The 13,999-nt window shown below is 36.4% G+C and overlaps 1 protein-coding gene across 6 annotated transcripts in view; it reads left to right on the top strand.

The window, feature by feature from the left end:
- TRRAP (transformation/transcription domain associated protein) overlaps window positions 1-13,999 on the top strand; it is a 115,481-nt gene that overhangs the window by 16,586 nt on the left and 84,896 nt on the right. For all 6 annotated transcript variants that reach the window (XM_075515685.1, XM_075515684.1, XM_075515683.1 and 3 more), the window contains 11 exons: window positions 2,949-3,059; window positions 3,645-3,749; window positions 4,436-4,519; window positions 5,253-5,309; window positions 6,000-6,125; window positions 6,459-6,536; window positions 6,764-6,852; window positions 7,768-7,864; window positions 8,235-8,373; window positions 11,422-11,500; window positions 12,545-12,779. In XM_075515685.1, coding sequence (XP_075371800.1) covers window positions 2,949-3,059; window positions 3,645-3,749; window positions 4,436-4,519; window positions 5,253-5,309; window positions 6,000-6,125; window positions 6,459-6,536; window positions 6,764-6,852; window positions 7,768-7,864; window positions 8,235-8,373; window positions 11,422-11,500; window positions 12,545-12,779 — 1,200 coding nt within the window. The remainder of the gene's footprint in view (window positions 1-2,948; window positions 3,060-3,644; window positions 3,750-4,435; window positions 4,520-5,252; window positions 5,310-5,999; window positions 6,126-6,458; window positions 6,537-6,763; window positions 6,853-7,767; window positions 7,865-8,234; window positions 8,374-11,421; window positions 11,501-12,544; window positions 12,780-13,999) is intronic.

Below are 13,999 nucleotides of genomic sequence, written 5' to 3'. Positions count from 1 at the left end.
TCTAAAACAATTTATCTGAGTAAAAGAATAGCTTTAACAGCTTAGTCTAGTGATCTGCTTAAAATCTGAAGGCTTAGTTGATTCTTTTTGCTCTTGTCTTCAGTAGGGTAGAACTTGTTCAATAATTGTTTTGATAATGTTCAAGATGGAGTAGCTTTCTTCTCTTGGAATTCACTTGGTTCTGTAGCATGATCCTACATAAAGAGATGATGAATTGACTTATGCTGACGTACAGTTCTATTTGTTGGAAGATACTTGAGGGAGCAAGAGGAACCACTAATACAGTTTTAGTTTCCTTTTTTCCTTTGGAGGTTGCAGGCAGTATTGTTGCATGTTGTTATGCTGGATGGTTTCTTTTCATCTTCTGTTTCCATAGTCTCCTTATTAACTCTTCCCTATTGCCTACTTCAGCTTCCAATAGCTATAAAGTTCAGCAGGTTTTATTTTTCAAGTGAAAAAATACTTTTTTCAAAAATCAGCTGTTTGTTGAAAGTTACAGCGTTCAAATTCTGTTGGCTGCATTATTGATCTGGATGTCTCTCTAGTTAGGGAAAGAACGGAACGTGAATTGATGATTATGGAGGGCTTCTTGAAGTGAGGTTTAAAATTGACGTGCTTCGCCATAATGTTATCCGCTTGACAGTGCCAGCTGTTGGGCTAGTTGTTAGGGCATTGTTCTGGGCTAGCAGAGGATATTGCTCTTCTAAACCAGTTTCTGGATGGAAACATTGATAGTTTTGAATCTTGTTTCTTGGAAATTATTTGTTTGAGGGGGAATTTTTTCCTTCTCCATTTTTTCATAGAGATTCTGGATTCCAAATGGGGAGAGAGGAGTGTATTAATTGTCTTTCCAGTCTCTTTCCAGTCTCTGTTTTGGAGGAGAAAAAGCTTCCAGAATCAACCTCCATTGCTGCTGCTGATGTCTTGTGCCAGCAGCATAATTCTGAACTTGGTTAGAGTAGTGGAGGTTTTAGTTTTTTGTACGGTGCAGAACAGCAATTCATAGATGCCAAGAGCGCTGCTAATTTTCTGCTCTTTGCTGTTTAGCAAAGATATTGGGAAGGCGCTTTCAGAAATTTAAGCTGGGTTTGTGAAGGTATACTTTTCCCTGAATAGATTTGTGAGCCACTTTCTAAGAATGGGGTAATACCCATTTCATGTCTTGTTGGAAACTTTCCTCCCTCCCTCCCTCCCTCCCAGGCAGGACCATTCTCATGGCATAGAGCTGGGGAGGTTAGGAGTCTTTCAAAATTGGAAAGATTATAGGGGAGGCGGAGGAAGAGAAGGTACAGACAGGCTTTCTTTGGAAGACCTTTGAGGTGAAGAGAAGATGTGGGCTAATCTGCTGTTGATAACATCCTGTCTTGCATGGTCATGGTTTAACCCCAGCCAGCGACTAAGCACCATCCAGCCGCTCGCTTACTCCCCCCCAGTGGGATGGGGGAGAGAGTCGGAAGGGTAAAAGTAAGAACTCGTGGGTTGAGATAAAGACAGTTTAATAGGTAAAGCAGAGGCCACGCACACAAGCAAAGCAAAACAAGGAATTCCTTCACTCCTTCCCATGGGCAGGCAGGCGTTCAGCCATCTCCAGGAAAGCAGGGCTCCATCATGCGTAACGGTTACTTGGTAAGACAAACACCATCACTCCAAATGTGTGTTGTCCCCCCCCTCCTTCCTTCCTCTTCCTCAGCTTTATATACTGAGCATGATGTCATATGGTGTGGAATATCCCTTTGGTCAGTTTGGATCAGCTCTCCTGGCTGTGTCCCCTCCCAGCTTCTTGTGCACCCACATCCTATTCACTGGTGGGGTGAGGTGAGAAGCAGCAAAGGCCTTGACTCTGTGTAAGCACTGCTCAGCAGGAACTAGAACATCCCTGTATTGTCAACGCTGTTTTCAGCGCAAATCCAAAACATAGCCCCATACTAGCTACTGTGAAGAAAATTAACTCTATCCCAGCCAAAACCGGCACATGCATTTAAAATGTTTTTGTGCCCTTCTTATGATATCCATCTATTTTCTTGAAAGCCCTTGAGATAAAAAAAAATTTGCACAGTGCCTGGTGTAATATGATTTATGGTTGCGTGTTTTGAAATCTTACTGCAAAGTAGAGAATAGTAGTGGAAATCTATAAAAGCAGGTGGCTTTATATAACTTATATGTTATTCAAGGAATAATGTGAATAGGCCCCTGAAATACCTATATAGATTTTTCAAAAGAATGCTGCATTCTTATCTGTACTGTTATTAACAGACCAGTATGCTTTTGTGTCACAGACACTTCAGAGAAATGCCTAACAGCGCATACATAAACTACAATTGGTTTTCCAAATAAACCTCACAGTGGCCAAGTTAGATTTTTTTTTTTTAAGGCAGATACAGCAGTTGTAGATGGAGGAAGCTTGCTCATCTAATATTTCTTCTGGCTTTACAACAAGTGGACAGTAGTGCAAGATCGTTTTCACAGTGGAAAGTAATGTTCAGTTTGGGTGATGTATGCATGTACACGTATATGCAGAAATAACTAAAATCTCAAATTAACAGTGGCTGAAAAGTCTTGGGAATCCTAGAACAATGAAATGCGAGTGTGCTTGTCGATCTTTCTTGTTCAAGAACATCTACAGTAGTGTGGGGTTTTTTTCCCCATTTAAAATAGCTGTACGTTATGCCAATTTTATTCTCTATGTGAGGTGACAGTGTTAAAATAGAAAAAAATCACATTACAATGTAGGATTGGAGGAAAGGGATTAATTTGTGTTCACTCTTGTTTGTTTCACTAATAGTGCTCTGTAGTGTGTCAGCAGATGTATAATCGCTGAATCTATTAAAAAGTCACTGAAAACGTTTAATAGAGGCTTCGAATGTAACTTGATATCATCTGTGTAATGTCTATTACATCTGTCTCCCCATTTTTTGGTGTGGTTTTTTTGTTCGTTTGTTCTTAAATAGAATGTGACATCCTCCCCGCAATATTCTACGTTCCTGGAACACATCATCCCTAGGTTTCTCACCTTTCTACAGGATGGAGAAGTTCAGTTTCTGCAGGAGAAGCCAGCACAGGTAAACTGTGTGGAGCATCTCTTACCTTTTTGCAATGTGTGCAGCGGACTACTCGTTCAGTGAAGTACTTGATTAACCCAATGAACTGATTTATGTATAGACTTTGTTGTTAAAAATAGATCTGTCGTTTGGAGAGAAATTGAAAAAGTCCAGTTTCTAAATAAGTTACTTAAGAAACTTCGCAAATCTGTGTGTGCTTCTATGAAAAATGAGGAAAAACTAGGTGCAACAGAATTGGCTTTCTCACTGAAAAGCGACACACTGTTACCAGTTACTGACTTTACTGTGGAATGAAAGGCAAAAGTTGAATCTATGTCATTAAATACTTTTGTGTTCCTTAAAAAAAGTCTGATGACTTGCATTTTTCAACTGTAAATTGGTTAAATTTGCCTTATTCACATATGTGAGTAGTAGGAAACGTGTTTGTATATAAGCATATGCCTGCACGAAGTAAAATAGCTATTTTTCTTTTTAAGCATGCAGAAGTATTAAGCTGAAAACATGTTGCAACCAATTGTTGTTTTGGTGGGCTTTTTAAAAGTTCTATCATGTCTTTATTTTTTTTCTTTTCTTTTTTTTTTACAGCAACTCCGAAAGCTAGTGCTTGAAATAATTCACAGAATACCAACAAATGAACATCTTCGTCTTCATACCAAAAATATCCTGTCTGTGATGTTTAGATTTTTAGAGGTATTTTTTTTTTTCCTTTTAAAATGGTTTCAGATTTTCAGAAAGATTTTCCTCTTCTTTCTTCATCTCCAAAAATTGCTGGGGGTCAGATTTTAAATAGCTGTGCTTCTGGAGCAAGAGTGGAAGGCTATTCTATTTAGGCTTCACAAGTGTGATATCTTACTATCTACAGGTTTTCTGCATGTTCTCTTCTGCCCTTCAGAAACTTTGATTTTACAAATGCAAGGAACTGTTCTCATGCTAGACAAGATTTCATTCATGAGCAGTTTTCTGGCTTATATAAGTGCAGATCCCTTATTCTAGAGATTTTGTTTTGATTCTTATTTGGAATTGAAAACTGTCATTTGAAGCCCACAGAAAATAACCTGATCTATGTCAAGGTGTCTTGGTGTGTAAATAGCCCCCCTTGTGTGTCTCTGTCTGTGGGGCATCAGAAACAGGTCTGATGGTATAGGGTGGTTGAAACTTCTGTTTTTTGTTCCAGTAGGGGTGAATTTAATTTTAGCCATACTCTAAGGCTGCAAGGTAAGGTTATATCAAAGGAAAGGCATCTTGCTCACACAAGTTCATATTAATGGGGCACTTGTAGGTTGCTGAGATGAGTATAATTTTATAGGGTTTTGAAGTACTTACGGAGTAGTTGAAGACTGCAGCAGTAGGCTCACTAAAGATTGTCTTTTTTTCAGACAGAGAATGAAGAAAATGTACTGATTTGCTTAAGAATAATTATTGAATTGCACAAACAGTTCCGACCAGCCATCACTCAAGAAGTAAGTCATAGATCTTGTAAATGGTATAGAACTCGCTGCCATGCTCTGCAGAATTGTTATTTTGTTCAAGTGGGTTGGTTTGCTTGTTTGTTTTTTCCTGCTGTCCTTTTATGTTGGCTGACCTGTTGTGGTAATGACATATGTAATTTTTTTTTTTTTTTACCTTAAAGTAATTTTTAAAAGAAGATTGCATAGTGCTAGTACCTGTGGGGAAAAAACAAACTGTTAAAGCCTAGTTGTTTTTGCTTTAAGTGTTTATGGGCAATATGATTAGACTAAGGAATAAGATTCCCACAGAAGGGAAGAGAATTGATGCCTTTTTAGTTTGTAAAGGGAAAATCCTGGAAAAGGAATATTATGATTGTCTTTCCTCCCACCCCCTTGCTTCTCTCCTGTGACTCATGAAAGAGTATTTGAAAGTTTGCAGTTTTATTCTGTTGCTTTCTTTCCTTGATTGTCTCCTAGGAAGACTTAGTTAGTTTATGGTAATTATTTCTAATAGTACTATATTGGAACTATGTTGAGATGATAGGTAAATTGGATTCTTTCCAAGTGCAATTTGAATTAATATTGGCAGAACAGAAGGAAATAGGAGAACACTTTCAGATTCTTTTTAGATATGAAAAATATACTCTGGTGGTGACTAAAGATTTTACATAATTGTACTGTTAATACAGAGATTCTAAAATTGTGAATTTTTTTCTTTATGGTAAACCGACTGCTTCCTTCCTAGATCCATCATTTTTTGGACTTTGTGAAACAGATTTACAAGGAACTTCCAAAAGTAGTGGTAAGCTTTTTATTTCTTAAATTGCCCTTGCTATGGTCAGAAAACTAGTTTTTATTTCTTAATTTTACCTCTGAAAGATATTAACATAATTACTTTTGTATCTAGTGATACAAAGTAAATATAGTTTTAATAAAAATATTTAACAAAAATACATCTACAAGTGGAGAAATTTAGATTTTGATTTAGAAAACTTTTTGTTTCTAGCACAGTAATCACTTGAGTGCAGTGGTGTCCATGTATCCATGTAGCCAAATGTGTTGTGTTTTGTTTTTGGGTTTGTGTGTGGGTTTGTGGTGTGTTGTGGGTTGTTTTTTTTTGTTTTGGGGGTTTTTGTTTTTAGGGAAGGGTGAGGTGATGTACTTCCCAGCAGATAGAGTTCTTCAATGCGCTTGATCTCTGTGGAAGTCATTGCCTGCTCTTCCTCACTGATACAGAGTATCTGTTTTTCTTTGGCAAAAGGACCACTGTGGTTGGGGATGCTTTTCTGCTTCTTGATGTAGTGGGAGTGAAAGATTGCAGGGTATGTGTGTAGTCCTAGTAGATACTGCATTGTAAACCTCATGTGCAGAGAAGAAAAAAGCACCTGCAGTAAGTTGTGGGGAAAAATTGTATGGAGGAATTCTGATGAGATAAATGGCCTTTTGACTATTGCTAGCATTATTATATTTTTCTTCTGCTCTTTTCTTGCAGAATCGGTATTTTGAGAATCCTCAGGTGATTCCAGAGAACACCATTCCTACTCCTGAAATGGTTGGCATGATTACAACAATTGTGGTGAAAGTAAACCCTGAGCGAGAAGATAGTGAAACGAGAACAGTGAGTATTCTAACTACTCTTTAACTATGAGACTGTCTGTATCACAGTACCGCAAATCATAAGGGCAGCTAAAGGTAATAGGCTTTCTTTTTGCTTGTTTTTCTTATCAAGATTTATTTGTAGAAGCTGATTGAAACTTTTTGGATATTTTCTATGCAGCTGTAATTACAGGATTTTTATTTAATATAATACCAAATGGTTTTGTTCTTTTAAAATGTTATTATCACTAAATATAGTGCTATTAAAATGAGCAGTTCCTTTAAAAATGTATTTCAAATACTTTTTTTGAATTAATAATTAAACTGTTTATAAAACATGTATTCTTTCTTTCAGCATTCTATAATTCCCAGAGGATCTTTATCTCTAAAGGTCTTGGCTGAGCTACCTATTATTGTTGTTCTTATGTATCAGGTTAGTAGACTCCAGAATTTTGCACGTCAATACTTTTTGTTACTGAATGGCTTGTGTAACTTCTGCTGGCTAACACTAGTAAAAATGAATGTAATGTACTTTTGAGACTAAAATATGGTCTAAAAATAAGCCACTGAGATTTCTTCATTTTTTTCTGATTAGCTCTCAAATAAGTTGACTGCAAGTGTGACTTGTAAATTTCTCTAATAATACTTTTTTTTTTTAAGCTCTACAAACTGAACATTCATAATGTAGTCGCTGAATTTGTGCCCTTGATTATGAACACTATTATAATACAGGTTTCTGCTCAAGCAAGGTAAGAGCATTTTAACAGTATTTTGATGGTATTTGGGATAAACTACTTAAACCTGCCATTCAGTATCCCCCGAAATATTTTTGTCTTATATCCTGTGATTTCTGCTTCTAGTCTTACTGCTTTTAATCTCAAAAGTAGCAATGATTATTTGACTTAAAACTGCAAAGTTTTGTAAGTGAAGATATTGGCAAATCTGAATATTTCCGTTATATGTGACTGATAAAAGTTGTGCAGTATGTCCCAATTTATTATTCGATAAGGCATTTTTAAAAACAGAATTTCTGACAGAAATCCATATTACCACAGATAGTATGTGATGGAGACCATGTTGGCTAGGACACTTGGTGTTGTTTAATCTTTACCATACTACCAGTGGTATATTTTTGCTCTTCCAAGGTATGGCTTAGGTGAAGCCTTACGATGTTGCAGGTACGGGTGCTGCTTTTCCTGCTTCAGAGAGAGATGTTTCTAAGGAGCAGCAAGCAGTGCTAAGCAGGGCAGCAGTAGTAAGATCTCTGTCTTTCCCTATCTGCCCAGATGATCTGAATAAGTGGTTGAAGCTTGAGAGAGACAGACAAGTCTGTAGGAGGGAATATTGCTTGGAGGAAAAAAATTTGCCCCAGTTAGTGGAATGGAGCCAGATGTTTGATGCTAATGTATTGGCTTGGCTTTCTGCAGAAAGTTGAAAATTGCATGACTGCCTCAGGGCTGTGTGTTTCTGCTGAGAGCGTAAGATGCTGGGAATTTGAATGGCATAGAGCTTGTTGAAAATGGGCTCTCCCATGATGATTTTATTCCCTTATGAAGCAAGAAGCTCACTACAAGATGATGTAATTTGAAACTTCTGTGAATTTTCTGAATGAAGGTGTTAAAGAGGAGGAACAAAATTATAACCACTGTTCAATTTAATTTCAGGCAACATAAACTTTATAACAAGGAACTGTATGCTGATTTTATTGCTGCTCAAATTAAAACATTGTCTTTCTTGGCTTACATCATAAGAATTTACCAGGTAGGTTGCATTTTTGTTACTTTGTTACTCTTAGTGCAACAGCTCTCTAGTTACTTTATGGCAGGCAAGGGACCAGCATGACTGCAGTGCATCAGGGATGGAAGAGAAGAGCATTTATTTGTGTAACAGTTCTGAAGATAGGGCTATATTTGGTTGTCCTTTCGGAAGTATCCTCCTGTGAATGCGAAGTAAAAATGTGCTATTCCCCCCGCCCAAAGCTTTTATGGAATGGTTATTGTATTTTAGTTTTACAAGTAGACTTATTAAAGAGAAACAAGTGAGTAGTAATTGAATGTTATTTTGCAAATGTAAAGCAAAGCTTTAAAATAGAATGTCATAATAATTGTATTCATGTTATTTTTTGTTATAGGAATTAGTGGCTAAATATTCTCACCAAATGGTAAAAGGAATGTTGCAGTTGCTCTCCAATTGTCCAGCTGAAACAGCACACCTCCGGAAGGAGCTTCTGATTGCTGCTAAGCACATCTTGACAACAGACTTGAGGAGCCGTATGTAGTACTTTTTAAAAATGTATCTATAAACAGGAAAGATTTGAACTATTTCTGTGTATTTAAGAGGCATATTGCTTACTATTTGTTTTGGACTATTACATACTTTTGTTTATTTTGGTAGTGGGTGTGATTTTTGATTTGCCTTTTTTCTATTTCCTCAAAAAAATAAAATCATCTGAATAAGATGGCATACTGAACAAGTGGCTTTTCTAGCTTTCCAAATATCTGTTGTTCCAAGTAATTACCATTTGATGATAAACATTTGTGTTGGTTTGTAATTGTGCCTACAGTTGTATGAATACTTCAAAATATTAATCGGTTAACCTGAGTGGAAGTAGTTCTGTCAAAACCTGATATCATGTTTGACTCATCTCATAACATTTGCCTCTAGCTGAGGAAAGCTAATTTTGGTCTGCCTGAATTAACTAGGTTTGGTGGATATGTTCCGTTTTGGCAGAGTTGCAAAATTGGGGATGAGTGTACTCTGTGAAATATTAACTTCTATCTTTCCATCTTTACTGTATGGTCCCCTTTCTTTTCTTTCTGCTAACAACAATTATGGGGCAGTGTGATGTCTTACAGGTATTGTTAGCTCGCCAAAAAAAATGGCTTGTTTCCTAGTTCTGGAATTTAGTATTGTGGTTACATGGAAAGCTGTTTCTTTGGCTGTTTTTCTAAAGAAATTAGCTTAATTGTTCTCCATTTCTCAGCCTCTCCTTAATAACTTCTGAACTTGACCAGTTTCCACAAAATTCAACAGAGGAGCAAGGTCTTAAAGACATGATGTTCTGCATCCTTTGTGAACTTTAGTGTTTGGGTAGCGGAGAAAACCACAGTTAGTGTCTCCATTGGAGGAATAAACAGCAGTGTAAGCTCAGCAATTCGTCGCCCGTGGTCAGCTGGCTGGCGTTTTAGCATACATGCTGCTAACTCATCCCTTCAGCCCTGCTCTTGGCTACTTGGCAGCCCCGAAGTGGACTAGAGGAGGAAATGCCTAGAAATGCCAAGGAGAAGAAGGAACATAATATCACAGGTGGAATTAAGGAGCGTGAGGAAGAGGAGAATTGGGATATAAAGTATGCGGAGATTTGTAGAAGATAAGGCTTCAGTCATTCTGATGGTGCAGTTCAGTTTATTTGGAAAAATGAGTGTTGAGGGAAGTGTTTCATGTTTGTGGGTATTGCCATTGTCCTCAGTGAAATGATCTTTCAAACTGAGTCTTCTGTGTTGATAGAAAGTTGATGAATAATGCCATAATATCTTACGGTGATGCATTTTGTCTGTGTGGAACTTTGTTTCTGATTCCTAAAAGAGAGGGCAGAAGTGAAACTGTACTCGCTCTCTCCACTGTATCACTGTAAGGATGGCCTCTGTCTAAGAATATTTCGTATCAGCAAAATGTGGTATGCACATAAATATTAGATGGAGGTTTTAAAACCTGGTTTAGAAGATAGAATTCAAATTTAATTTAGAAACTTACCTGTTTTCATCCCTATCAAGCCATTTCTTTTGAGAATTTTAACTGAGATGTCCATTTCAAAAAGCTAGAATAGTTTATATGGTGTTCCTGAAATTCTAAGGACTGAACATTGTGAACATTTCTTAATTTCAACGTAAAATATTCTTATGCTACAAAGTTTAACAATGAGAGAGTTCAATCAGTGGTCTGGTAAACAATTTATTATTGCTTTCTTTGCTTTAATTTCTCTTACTAGTTCACATTAAGAGTAATAGCACAACACAGGAATATTAACGTTAAATGTTTCAATACACAAAAACTTGTTACTGTTTTTCAGTTTGCATTTCCTTTGCTTTTTTTTCATTGTCAGGATTTGTGTCTTAATCTCTTTGCTCTGCTAACACTAGTGTATCTAATTCCTTTTTTCAAACAGAGTGGTTTGATCAAAGGCAGTTCCTTTCCAACCATCTTTCTTACTCAGCTTTTTTCTCCGCAGTATTATTTGTTGGCTATGGCTGAATTTATTCTCACGTCATGACTGCTGTGGTGGTTGCCTTGTAAAATAATGGATTGTCTTTGCATCTAAAAATCTTTATTCCCATTCCTTATTTGCTTTTTCCACTGTAAGTCTTCCAGATCTCTACCCCCTTCAAAAAACAATGCCAATGCGCTCATTTTCTTTCTCTGTGTTTTTGCAGAATGTGACATTCTCTTAAAAGCAAAGACAGCTACCACATTGTCCCTTTCATTTAATTGGACCTCACTGATTCCTTGTCCATTTCAGATTTTATTCAGAAAATGCTGGATTTTTATCTTTTAATATTGTTTGGAAATCTGTGGAGAATGAAGGTTGCTGGATTCTCCTCTTTCTCTTTATTTGACTTTTTGCTTATTTGTTAATAAGTTTTATCTTGTTGCATTATTTGGAGGTGGGAGCAGTTAACCGTTCCAGCCATTTCCATCATCTGCCTTTAGGGTGGAGTGACCTAGTCAATTCCATAAACTTGTTGACTTCTATATTTAAAAAGCAAATGCTTCTTTGGTCTTGCTTTGTCACTTGATTTTGTTGCTGAAATCTTCCTTTTGTTCCCTGGACCCCAGTTTGCACGTGTTCCTCGTTATGTTTTGGGGTAGAGCTTGTACGATAAAATGCCAGACAAAAGAGAGTTGTGTTCTACCGTGCTACCCAAACTTGTCCTTTCCAGTAACTCATTAGTTACATTTAAAAAGTTCCACAAAGTTGAAAATAATATAAGCATTTTTTCCTCTTTCCAGCTGTATCTGTTTTTGTTGTGTCAGTGCTGTGGCTTTGACTGTGTGCTGTAATGTTACTCAAGGGTCAAGTGTCACTGGAATTCATAGTCATAAGAGGTTAACTGAAAGTTTCCTTGTAAATGACACTGCCTTTTGTAAGCTTCAGGAATGAATTTTATTATAAAACTACTTTCTGTCTTGGGTTTAAATACCTAAGTTAAGTGGTTTAATGCTTAACTATCTTATTTTGATTATTTCCTTTGCCAGTCATTATGTATAGCTTTTTCTTTTTTCTCTCTCTCTCTCTTTTTTTTTTTTTTTTTAAATTATAGAATTTATTCCATGTATGGACAAGCTATTTGATGAATCTATACTAATTGGCTCTGGATACACTGCCCGAGAGACACTGAGGTATGGGAGAAAGTTTGGAATAGCTATCTGAGTGCCTGGCCAGGGCTGGTTTCTTTCAAGGTTTTTATTAATATTTACAACAATGTCTGTATAGGGTCCTAAATCTTTGCTTTAAATAACTGATTTTATTAGATTCTAATACTGGAAGGGCTTCTGGTGATGTAAAGAATGGTTGTTGTTTAACTCTCTGATGGTGCAGCATGGTAGCGTGCGTGTAAGGGAAAATGAGATAAATGGGTGAATGAAAACTGTTTCACTTTTTGAATTGCAGACCACAACCAAAACAGGGGTCATGGCAAAATCGACTCAGTATCTTCCCAGTATTTCACGAACCAGCCTAAATCTTGTGTCCAGTTTAAAATCCAAATGAGATTTAAACTGTTTTGTCAATAAGAACCTTAAAATTTATTCATTCGCAACTGAAAAAAATAAATGGGAAGAATACTTACTTTCTGTGTCTTCAATAGTCTACTAGTTTTTAGGTGCTTTTGCTGACCAAATTAAAATATGTGAACTAGGAGAATTATTTCCTCTTGCTTAAGTATAAAGTGTACCTTCTTTACAACCTGTATTAGATTTAGGAGTATTTATTCTACTAGGTGCTTAAACCTGGTATTTGAAAATAAATGATTTTTAAAATTTATCAGTTTCGTAACTACTTTTGAAATCATGAATCATCAATGATTAGTTGTGAAAGAGCTTACCAGCACTGCTTAAAATGTGGCTTAAAACATGCTAATTTGCTCTTAACTGTGTATAGATGAAAATATGTGCTGAGGATGTTCAGCAATGGGGGAAGAAAGATCAGAGAGGTAACATTAGTGTTGTGGGACAGATTAATGCATCTTCAGTTAGATTATACAGGTTATAATTCTCTTGTGTAACTGAAAAAGCGTTGTAAACTCTGGATTTGCATGTAAAAATAGAAAATTTGAATTTAGAATCTTGGAAATAGCTCCAGGCAGTAATTATTGGTTAAGTCCAATTAACAACAATTATAATTGTCCTCACTGTGTTGTCTTCATTTCTTGTTTTTACTGATAGACCACTTGCATATAGTACACTGGCAGACCTGGTGCATCATGTCCGTCAGCATTTACCACTCAACGATCTCTCCCTTGCTGTCCAGTTATTTGCCAAGAACATTGATGATGAGTCATTGCCTAGCAGTATCCAGACAATGTCTTGCAAGCTTCTGCTAAATTTGGTAGACTGTATCCGGTCTAAGAGTGAACAGGAGAATGGAAATGGTAGAGATATTCTTATGAGAATGCTGGAGGTATTGATTTGTTTAAAACATTTGATAATAAGTTGAATATCCTATTTTATAGTATGTTGTCGATCACATTTTACTTTTTCCTTTCTTCAGAAATGAGAATATGTAGAAACAGTCTGCATACTGCATTTCATTTTAATACTTCAGAGAAGGGCTTTTTAAAATGCCATGCAACTGGGATAATATCTCAAGAATAGTGGAGATGCTTTGCCAAGTCAGCTTATTCATTCAGTGACTGGTTTCAAAGCAGGAAATTGAATGTCTGTGATGCTGGGGGTAGCTTAACTGTTGTTATTATTTTTTTTTTAAATTTTCTTTTAAATTGTAGTTGTAATCTCCTTTTTTCCCCACTTAAGGGTATGTAAGAATGGTATTTTTTTTAATGCCTTCTGGTTATATTTGTGTGTGTGTGTGGTATTTTTTTTTTTTTTAATCCTGAAAGAGGATTATCTTGTAGGTCCTTGGCATAGCCCAATACAATCTGTAAAATGTGAAATGTCCGCACTTTCAAGACCTGCTGATCTTCTTTAAGGATCTTCTTTATATGGGGGAATTTTTTGGGGATTGTTTTTTGTTATTTTTAAAAATCAGGGATGCACCCTAAAAGCTGTCATCCATGGTGTAGTAGAAGTGAAACACTACTTGCTTGTTGTAGCCAAGTTGTTAATGGAAAAATGTTGCCTAGTGTTTCTCCTGCCACAACATGAAGATACACTCAATTGTAGAGTAAAACACTTCTAGGGTAAATACTGTCTTAATAATCTCATTTTGGGATGTGAGAGCACATCTTGAAATCTAAATCAAACTGGTATTAACACTTTAAGATAACCAAAGAAAGCTGTATGGCTGCTTGTTTTAGAAAGGGAGATCTAGGAATTCTGAATGTAGTGGATCTGCTCCTTCTTTGACTCTGTCATTGACAGACTGTCATGGTTCTGAATGCACCAGGGGAGAGATCTAGTCATTTTAGTAATCTCCAGATTATTTGGTATTACCCCTGAACTTTTTTTTTCTTAAGGTAGCAGTAGTTTAGGGAACGGTTTTCATCCTAAATACAAAATACAAGTGACCGTGCAAGTGAAAAATCTTGATGTTATGCATTGTAATGGGTCCTTTATTCCAGATTTCTTAAACTGAAGTAGCTTTCTAGTAGGGTTTGCCTTCCAAATAAACTACTTTTTTTTTTTTTTTTTTTTTCCTACTTTTAAAAGAAGCTGTAATGT

The sequence above is a fragment of the Mycteria americana genome, chromosome 12, assembly GCF_035582795.1.
Source record: "Mycteria americana isolate JAX WOST 10 ecotype Jacksonville Zoo and Gardens chromosome 12, USCA_MyAme_1.0, whole genome shotgun sequence".
NCBI classification, from domain to species: domain Eukaryota; kingdom Metazoa; phylum Chordata; class Aves; order Ciconiiformes; family Ciconiidae; genus Mycteria; species Mycteria americana.
The sequence above is the reverse complement of the archived record's forward strand: the minus strand, read 5'-3'. Positions and strand labels throughout refer to the sequence as shown.